At 44.4% G+C, this 10607-nt stretch overlaps 1 protein-coding gene across 1 annotated transcript in view; it reads right to left on the reverse strand.

The window, feature by feature from the left end:
* MAP2K1 (mitogen-activated protein kinase kinase 1) overlaps positions 1–5476 on the reverse strand; it is a 31459-nt gene extending 25983 nt beyond the window's left edge. Inside the window, exon 1 of the mRNA XM_085070258.1 lies at positions 5144–5476. Coding sequence (XP_084926384.1) covers positions 5144–5223 — 80 coding nt within the window. The 5' untranslated portion in view covers positions 5224–5476. The remainder of the gene's footprint in view (positions 1–5143) is intronic.
* Between the last annotated feature and the right edge of the window lie 5131 nt (positions 5477–10607).

The following is a 10607-nucleotide window of genomic DNA, read 5'->3' on the forward strand; positions in this document are numbered from 1 at the left end:
GAAATAATGGGAGAAGTCCGTGAGGTGCTGCAGGCTCTGACTTTTCATTATTTTATTATAACAGATCACGTGTGCTATTAGTGTACTTAAGTAACATTAAAATGGCATTTCTAATTCAGTGAAGGACTGTGCCAGGCACAAGCACATTACAAGAGAAAGCTATGCATGAATATATTTTAATCTAAAATGCACTCTCTGGTATCACGTGTATTTGGAGCCTTGATTAATCCTTCATTAGTAGGGGATTAAAAAAGAAAAAAAGTTTCTCTTTTTTTTTAATATTTACAAGCTTGCAGTAATTCTACATGTATATTGAATGCAACTGCAATCCAACCAGATCAGTCATAAAATTCCAGGGTCTAATCTTCCAGAACAGTGCACAGAGGCACAAAGCTCCCCTGAAGTCCAAGGAATTCCAAAGGGAAAAAAAAAAACAAATAAAAAATACCCCCCCGAAGCAAGGCAGAAATGACCCTGCAAGCATTCAAGTGAACAATTCTGAAAATCTTCCTTTCCTTTTATCTAATCTCACATCCAAGAAAACTGACAAAAATCTACTCCATGGAGGACAAATCCTCTTGGAACAGGATCCACTGGGAAAGAGCCCACAAAGGGAACTTACAGCCCAAAAACCCAAACCAGAAGCACCACAACTCCACACCTCTGATGGGACACAAGCTGCCCTTCTACTCCTAAAAAACCCAAATTGAAGCTCCCTTGAGGAAGATACTGAAAAACGTGAAAATTGCAAGATGCACAGTAAGTAAGCAATTGTTTAGTTTGCAAATCGTAATATAAAATGATAATTTATAATCCCCAAGCTTTTCTTTGCTAAGCAAACTCAGGGAATTGCACTCAGAGGTCCTACCAGCCATTCAGGAACTTTCTTAAGTGCAATTTAACCAGAATAAACAGCAACAACAAGAAAAGGTTGACAAATTAATACTCAAAGTATGACTGGAATTTGCAGTCACCCATTTTTACAAAATTACTCTCAGGCTTGAATAGATTTAAGGCACATATTTACTACAATTAAGGCTTTAAAAAGCAAACCCCCCCAAAAAAACCACATTGTGTCTAATGACCTGGCTCCATTTACAGTTGGCTTTGGATTTTCTTCCCTTTCTAAAAAAAAATTCAGTTCCTAAGGTGGTAAAGACCTATGGACAGCATTTTAAATTCCTCTCAAGGACCCATTTCTTTTCAGCACATTCAGAGAGGATGCAAATTCTGTTGTCTACTCTTTTTGCTTACATTTTTGTCTAATTAAACATAAACCTCCTATTGTAGCTGCTGCTTCACACCTGAGATTTGCAGAGATCACAGCTCAGCCTTGATTCGGGAGATATCAGGCATTGCTAAAACACATAGACACTTATATTTTGAAAAGGAAAAAAAAAAACCCCACTTTTCAAACCCATCATGTCAAAGCTCATAAAATACGTAAAAGTCAGTGGCACTCAATTTAAAAAAAAATTCTTTTAGCTTTTGTATTTAATCAAATCCCAGGCACTTTTGGAAGGTTTAACACCAGAATTGGGCAAGTTGTTTTGATTTAGTGAGACAAGATAAAAAGTAAGGCTTTAGAGCAGTTAGTCTGACCCTTCTCCCCAGGTTTTTTCTTTTTAGATGCAACGGAAGAATGCCATGAAATACCTTTCTTTTCACGTGAACAAAAAACTTGCTGAAATCCAGAAAGTGGCATTATCTCAAAACCTGCCTCTTTCCAGAGTTTCTACTTCATGTTCTGGGCCCTGGTTGGCTTTAGAGAAACAAAAATTGGCTGACAACTGTCAGATATCCAAAGCAACGGGGAGTCAGAAATCTGAAAGGAACATAAATACATAAATGGGAGATTTCTTCTTGTTTCTTTTGGCCTTTAATACACCAAACTCTCCCACAACACTCAGCCAAAAGAGTTTTCCTTCTATTAATTTTCATTCAGGTTTGGTTGGTTGGGTTTTTTTCCCTCTCTCCTCTGCAGAAGCTTTGCACAATTACATCTGTGCAGCTCCAGAGGCAGCAGAATGAAATTAAAGCTGCAGCTGGCCAATGTCATCCTGGTTTCAGTCTGAGGAGCTGAAGCACACAGAGCTCAGAGCAGCAGAAAGATTCAACCACGGGAAGTGTCAAAAACAGAAGTGAAGCTCAGGGCACAGGAAAACCTTTCATGAAGTTGTCTCTATTGTCCAACAGGGTAGAGCCAGGCTTTGGGAAGGCCCCAGAGAAAAATGATTCGCACAGGATGTTGTGGTTAGGTAATTGCTACAAGTAACAAAATCTGCTGTCACAGAGCAACATTGTGAAACTTTCATTGAAATATTTGGGATATGTATTTAAACTGGAAGTGCCCTAACTCCCCTTTGTACTACTTTGCCGGGAAAAAAAAAAAAAAAGAGAAAAATGGATAAAAAAGAGAAAAGGAGAGGAAAGAAAAGAGTCATGCACATGAGACCCAGGCCTCCTGCACACTCTCAAAGCCCTACACCACATGCTATAAGCTCTCCCTCACTCCAGTCAATAAGTTCCCAACACCAAATAAGGATGAAGACAGAGGACAGGACACAAATGCAAAGCAGGACATCCTGAATCATCCAGCCCCTTCTTTCATTTCCTCCCTTTCCCCTTCCTTTCTGCCAGGAAGTCACGGTATCAGAAGCACTCATTCCCAAAAGCATTAACAAGTTGCAGAACCTTCCCCCTCTGACAGAGAGAAAGTCTCAGAATTCCAGCACACAGCTCCCCACGGCCACTGCACATCCGTTTGGGTTTGTGCCAAAATCGCCTTTGGGCCTGAATAACTTCCTTCCTCCTGGATGTTTGGGTCCTTCATGCACTTACAGACAGGAATCTCATCGCCCCGCTCGGAATCTTCCTTTTACCCTGCCAAGTCATTTGAGCTCCTTCCATTCTTTGCCATCTCTGAAGAGCAGGGGGGCATTTGCAGGAGGACAGGTTTGTGTATGTAACCAGTAACTGGAGCCTCACATAGCCAAAATTCCATGCTAGCAGGCTCAGAGCTGTAGAAAGTGTTAATATGGTAGTGCGGGGATGCACGGCATACTTGGAACGCCTGGCGATGCACAACAGCCTCACAAACACCTTACTGAGGAATTCAGGCAGTGACCAAAGGGGGAAAAAACACAGGGCAGGAGAGGGGAGAAAAATAAACAACCTTACAGATCAAGGAAATGAAAAACAAAACTGTTTTCGATCTGATTCCAAAAACATTTCCAAATTCTGATGCAACTGTTCTTTGCTATTTGAAATCTTTCACAACGAGGGCTTAAAATTAGCAGGATGAGGGGATATTTCCATGATTAATTAATCCTAGCTGTATATAGGACAACTGGTTGCTGAATTTACTTTCACTAAGCTACTTCTTTTAAAAATACTGGACACCTCTAAGCCTGGCAAAAGCTGGGCACAAGGTCTTGTGTGTGACAAAGATCAGAAGTCTGGGGGACAAATCAACACACAGAGCAGAAAATTAAGCAAGGCAGTTCACCAGTGCAAAAAAGACTCAACACTCCCAGGAGTCTCCAAAGGCTTCCAACAAGTAAATGAGTACCAGACACGTAAAAGCAATTTAAAATTAATGACACTTCTTGAGGGAAGAGATATGATATGGAGTGTATTGGGAGCGAGGTGATTTACATCAGGTACTACAAGCAGCAAGTAATTGGTATATCAGATTTATTCTGTAGAACAAGACTAAAATGCAAAGAGATCCCTGAAGACTAAATCAACATATTCCCAGCTGCCTTGAGAAAATCGACTGGAAAGTGCTACCCAAGCACATATAAAAACCCAGTATTTTCCCTCTGTCAATCCAGAACAAAAGCTGTGTAATATTCAGATCATAATGCTTAGATACAATCAGTAACTCCTGCCAAAGAACAGTTTTTAAACAGCTCATCTCTCAGTTAATCATCAAAAGAGTTTGCTAGAAATGTCACAGCTGGAGCTGCTAGATGCTAAATTTTTTATTTTTTGGGAGGTATTTGCTTGGTTTTGGGGTTACATTTCTTTTGTGGTTGAGTTGGTTTTGGTTGATTGATTTTTTTTAGGTGTTTGGGTTGTTAAACGACATCTGAGCCTGTCTGAAAACATGGCACTGATGAATACAGAGCACTTTAAAGCCCAAGACCTGCACATGTCACTGCAAGCCTGCCTCACATCCTCTCTGTCACCGTGGTACAGCAGCACATCCAGCTCAGCTTACATCTCCCACAGAGCACCGACCTGACCATACAGGGGCAGGAATCTGCTCCTCCAAGACACACCTTTGTTTCAAGGCTCGCTGAAGGGCCAGCCCAACACCTCAGCCTAAAAATCAAGGTGTGAACACTGACCACGAACCTCAAATGAAAACCTTCTGTAACATTTCATCACTTCGAGGTGCTGCCGTTGGGTCTGCCTGACCGAGGCCACCCTGCTCACCCACATCCGTGAGCAACGTGCAACAGAGGCTTCACCAGCAACATGCAGCCATGCAATATTCGGTATTTTTTCCCCCAGAAGTGTCCCCGTGGTTAGCTCAGCCCTTCCCACATTTACAGTGTCATGTTTGTGTTGCACACAGAGGAGCTCCGAAGCTGTTTCTGCACACACACTCCCTGCCGTACCCAGCACAACATGTCAATTAGTGAAAAACAGATTTACTCAAACTAACGAGTGTTTGGGTTAAAGCCAAGGACGAGGCAAAACAAAGCAAAACACCTTTTCTACAAATCTGTGGGATCCAGTATAAATTCTCCCACACACAGGTTGATGAAATATGTCGTCGGAAACATGTAATTTGGCATTACTAGATAATTATATAAGCTAAGAAACCAGCAGACACCATTACGGATTACGAGAAAGTAGTTATACAAGTTTCCCCCTATTTTTTGCCCGGGTTTTTCTGCCTCGCGTATGTGACAGAAGTTTGTTTATTGCCGAAGGCACCATGCGCTCGTTCCGCGGAGGAGACTCGGAGGATGTCCCACCCTCGGGGTGCCAGCTCCCCAGGAACTCCTGCTCCCCAGCAATCCCTGCCCGCGATGCTGTGGCAGCCGGGCCGGGCGAGGGGCAGCACGGCTGGGGAGCACCGCACCCCGCGGACAGCGCCCGGCCCGCAGCCCGCCCCGGCTGCACTCACTCTGCAGAGCTGGTCCCGTTCACGGCGGAGCCATCCGGAGCGGGGTTCAGCTGGATCGGCCCGGGCTTCTTCTTCGGCATCTTCGCCCGCACACGGCGCGCAGGGGAGCGGACGGAGCGGCCGCGGCCCCACTTCGGACAGGTCCGCGGGACTTCCTGCGGCGCGGCAAACTCGGGGGGGTGATCCCCTGTCGGGCGGTGCCCCCGCGGGCTGCGGGCGGTGACCGTGCGGCTGCGGGACCGCGCTCCGAGCGCTCCGAGCGCTCCGAGCTCCGGCGGGCACTGCCCGGGATCGGGATGTGCCCGGCCGGGACCGCGCCGGCGCGCGCCGCCCGCACCCACCGCGCGCATGTGCGGGGAGCGCGCGCACGCGCAGGGCGGGGAGCGAGGCCGCGGGGAGGCTCTGCCCTCACAGCGCTCTGCCCTGACCAGCCTGAGCGAGCCCTGTCCGCGGAGCAGCGGCGACACCGGCAATAATCGTGCCCTCTCCGCCTGGGGAGGCACTGGCACAGGGGCCCAGAGAAGCTGTGGCTGCCCCTGGGTCCCTGGAAGTGTGCAAAGCCGGGTAGGACAGGGCTTGGAACAGGCTGGGGTAGTTGAAGGTGTCCCTGCCATGGCCGGGATGGAATGGGACGAGCTTTAAGGTCTCTTCCAATCCAGCCTGTTCTATGATGACTTAAACAGAGCCTTGCTTTGACATCAATTTACTTCCACAAATCGATAAAGGACTTCTTTTTAAATAAAAAGTCTGCCTTTTAATGCTAAAGTACGTGCGAAGTGCAGTGCTGTAAGCAGCGGGAGCAGAGGGATCGCAGCGGAGACGCACAGCAAACAGGAGGACAATGGTGTCCTGTGACAGCCCGGCTGGACCTGGGCAGCTGGCACTGCGCTGGTCACTCAGCCCAGGACACGTGCGGCCTGCAGCAGCCAGGGCTGCCTCACTCACGGGCCAGCGGGCATGTCACCCTCGGCAGGACAACGGCGTGTCCCTGCTCCAGTGGGCTCTTCTGGAGCAGCAAAATTGCTTTGAGACCAGTATATATCCTTGCTACAGCCACTAGTGTGTGTTCCTCCATACCAGTTCTCTTTCCAATAGGGAGAATTTAAATGTAAAGATTCTGTTGTTTAGCTGGGGATCTTGCAGGATACGGAATGTTAAAGCACCACCAGTGACCCTATTTGGATAACAAAGCCTATCTGGACATACATGTGCAGTTAACTACAACACATATACTAATAGCATGATAAGATTCAGGAGATAAAAGGAGTTCCGTGCGTTTGACTTCTGTGAGCAGAGTGACATTATAATCCTGCCTCTACTGCTGAGATCTGTAAAGAACTTTGCTAAAGTTGGAGTTGCTTTATGAGATTAATTTCTCATTGTCTGAATCCAGCAGAAGTCAGCTGAAAACTCTTTTAAGTCCTGTAGGAGTTACACATTGAGAAAGGCTTACGGATTTCTTCTGATTTCTGACACAGCTGAGAAATTCTTTCAGTTGTTGCTGTACATTTCTGTACCACACAGTGCTCCATCTGTCAACAAACGTGACACATCGAGCAGAAAAGACTCTGCAGTTACTCATAAATGTGCTTAAGTGGGTAAATGAAAGCTCTCACAGACATGTGTGAGCCTAGAAGTGAAGCAGCACCGAGTAACTCAGCACTAAGGTACTGGTAAAAGAGTGAAAAACCAGTTTATTTGGCTCAGGAAAAAGCTCCACTTTTTCCTGAGATACCCTAATGGTCTTTTTCATATACAAGACCTATGAATGCACCACTTGAATCAATAAAATCTTTCCAGCTGGGGACAGGTTTTAGATGCCAGTGAGTTGATTCAGACAGAAATTTTAAAAGTGCAGAGTAAATTTCATGGCAAAATTTATACTGCAAACACTTTGTATAAAGAACCAGCCTGAAATCTGTATGTTTTAAATTTTTTGTGGTTTGCAAAAGTAAAATTAGATTTGAATCAAAGTAATCATTAATTTTTTTACAGAAACTGAAATTATTAACAAACTTCCCCATATATAATGCAAAAATGCTAAGTAGTTCCTATCATCTCACTCATTTCTAAAGATTAAATTTTTTTTCACAGCTTTGCCATTAAAGACATATTCCCTCCATCCAATGCCAGATATTAAGGGACAGCTCCCTCCTCTGGAGCGCTTTATCCTTGCACTGAGAACACTGGACTGTGGAATCACTGATTTCATTAATTTCTTTTAAAATCCCCTTGACCTATTGCACAAAAACCAAAGATATTTTTGACTGACTGTATCTAGAAATAAACTCATAGGCATACGGATTAATGGCACTGCAGAAATAATTTCTATACTGTTGTCTGTAAAACAAATAGGTTTAACTTCAGGGCATTTCTAACTAAAAATTAAGTACATTTCCCCAGCCAAAAGAGAACACGTGTTTTGGGAATTTGAATATTCTCCATGGAAGGAATTGTGTTTTGCTTTACAAACAGGTGTATCTGGGGGTGAATCACAGAGGAAAAGATGAATAAAAAATAGAAGGCACTGTAATTTCAGCAAGAGGCTTCTGAGCAGGGAGACTTTCTGATTTATTGATTCCACCACTGCTTGGAAAAATAGAAATAATTTGTCTCTGTAAATAGAAGTGGAACAAAGAAGCTTGTCTTCATTACCACTTTTTTCCCCTTATAGAAACCAAAATTTTGTCTAATTTCTTGCATGAAAAGAAAACCACAATTACTATGTAGATCAATTGCATCTAAATTAAGCCAACTTTTCAGACTTCATTGCCACATAAAGCTGACTATTTTGCTGCCAAAACATAGGCACACAAACTTCTATTTGCAAGACTTAATACTTCTTAATCTATTTAGTGGTTAGCAAAGCAAGTTAAGGAAAGAATTAGTCCCACAAAGCAATGGAATTTGAGAAGTCTGGATCGAATTTGAATGAAATTGGCCAAGAGGATCAAAAATTATTCGAAGGGATCTGACAGACAGCTTGACTCTCGGAGAGCTCAGCTTGCCTTGCACACCTTGTTTGCTCAAGAAACAGGGATTTAAAAGAGCACTGTAGATCACAACGCAGCTTAAGTGCTAAAAGCTTAGAAATCAATGTTTGGGGTGGCTGCCTAATATAAAATTTAGATTAGCAAGGTATAAATATAAAGAAGTATAAATCACAAATAGCTGAAATTTGCTTAATCCTTAAGATATGACTTCCCACTAATGCAGATACAATGGGAGCAGTTGTGCTGAGGGTTTATTGCAGGAACAGCTTTGCCAACGTAATATTTGAAGGTTTTTTTGCAGAGCAGATGCTGCTCCCTTAGGAATAAACCCCTTCAAGCGTGGAAGCAGCAATTATCCATTTGACAGATTTGCTTTGCTGTATATTACGTGTAACAAAGCAGGAAATGAGACTGAAATATAAAATAAGGTACTAATTTTCTGCAGTTTTTCTAATGAAATTACAGTAATCAAACAGAAACAAGCAGTAAGATTTTCTTTTCACCTAAACTAGAAACCAGAAGTGTTTTCTAGAATAGAGACCACCTGTGGGAGGTTTTTTGTTTGTTTTTTCCTGACTTATTATTTTAGCAGCATGGGGCTGGTTATTCATTTCCTGAGGAAAAACCAATAATCAATGCCTGCCAGCATTTGCTTTTTATTTAATTAGGAACATAAGACTGGAAAGAACCACCTCAGTCATCAAGTCCAGATTCTAATTAAACACTCTTCAAAAATATTGATTAATCAAAGCTGCATAAATATGGTGTGTCTTATAACACTGTATCCTCTGCAGAGACTGTAAGTGATCTTCTGCTTTGTTTTGTTTGTAAGGATTTTTTAGTATAAAGAGTGACTATTATTTTCAATGCAAAGAGCTCATCATGTAGATATTTGATTTTCAGTAATTTTATATGACACAATTACAATATTTTGTGCTGGAAATTAGCAGCCCTTGATCTATGATTATTATTAAATCTCTGCATTAATTTTCATACTTCAGCTCCCTCAATCGATTGAAGAAATTGGCCATATCTAAAAAGTTAAGATAAATGGATTAAATGCTAAAAAACCTGTTAGTGTGTTCTCCCTGTATTTAATGTATTCTTGACTATAAAAGATGCTGCCGCAATTGGGAATACACATTTTAAACATTAACTGTTAAAATAATTTTAACCAGAAAGTAACTGCAATTGATTTTGTTTTTAGAAGGAATACATTAAATTAACAGAAATATTGTATGTCAAATTTGAATTTATAGAGAATTAAGGGAAAACCAATTCCTTTAATGGATTAATATTTTACATTAATTTATATCGTTTTGTTTAAACGAAGAGACTGTGATTTAAGTCAGATACACTTCTATGGACGGAGCTGTAAAAATATGAGAACAATTTACAGCTCTAACTGCACTGGAGACAGGAGCCTGGAAGCTCTCCTGTTGCTCCTGCAGCCCAAATCCTTACATGGCATTTTCTGTGCACAGCTGCCAAACCTCTGAGGGTTCGGCATATTTATCCAGCCTGGACAAATGCAAACTGTTCCGTTTTAAATTACCAGGAGGCTCTGTGTGAAGAGCTTGCGATGGCTCCCTGTGCTGCTCCTTTCCTCCGAGACAGACGGTGAGAGTCCAGGCGCTGTGACCTGGATCGGGAGTGGTGAATAGTGAATAGTGTGGCCTCAGGGACAGAGCAGCGATTCTGCCCCAGGGCACTGGTGAGGCTCCTCGAGAGCTGTGCTGCTCTGGGTCCCTCAGTTCACAAGGACATGGAGCGGCTGGAGAGTGCCCAGGGAAGGGAGCTGGGAAAGGGTCTGGAGAGCGGCTGAGGGAGCTGGGGAAGGGGATCAGCCTGGAGCAAAGGAGGCTCAGGGGGACATTCTGGCTCTGCACAACTGCTGACAGGAGGATGGAGCCGGGGGACATGAACAGGGACAGGATGAGGACGTCGTCTCAAGCTGTGCCACAGGAGGTTCAGGCTGGACATCAGCAAGAGTTTCCTCACAGAAGGGGTGGTCAGGCACTGGCAGCAGCTGCCCAGGGAGGTTTGCAGTGTCCATCCCTGCAGGTGTCCAAGGAAGGCCTGGCTGTGGCACTGCGCTCTGGGCTGGTGACAGGGTGGGGATCGGGCACAGGGTGGACTCGATGGTCTTGGAGGTCTTTTCCAACCTCACGGATTCTGTGATCCTGTGAAGTGAGAGGAGCAACCTATGGTAGTGGAAGGTGTCCTTGCCCAGGGCAGGAGGGTGTAATTAGATCTGTAATGTCCCCACCCTCCCTGACCATTCCCGAACTCCACACCCCAGCCCTCAGATCGCCTCAGCGCCCCGCCCCGCCCACTGCCTTTTGGCGCCAAAAGCCCTGAGCCGCCGCCTCGGGGAGCTCGCGAGACGCGTGGCTCTCGCGGGACTTGCGGCGCGCGGGGGTGGCCCCGCCCCCTGAGGCGCCCCGCGCTCCCTCACGGCCGGAGCTGCT

Source organism: Lichenostomus cassidix, chromosome 10 (assembly GCF_008360975.1).
Source record: "Lichenostomus cassidix isolate B80296 chromosome 10, HeHo_3.0, whole genome shotgun sequence".
Classification (NCBI taxonomy): domain Eukaryota; kingdom Metazoa; phylum Chordata; class Aves; order Passeriformes; family Meliphagidae; genus Lichenostomus; species Lichenostomus cassidix.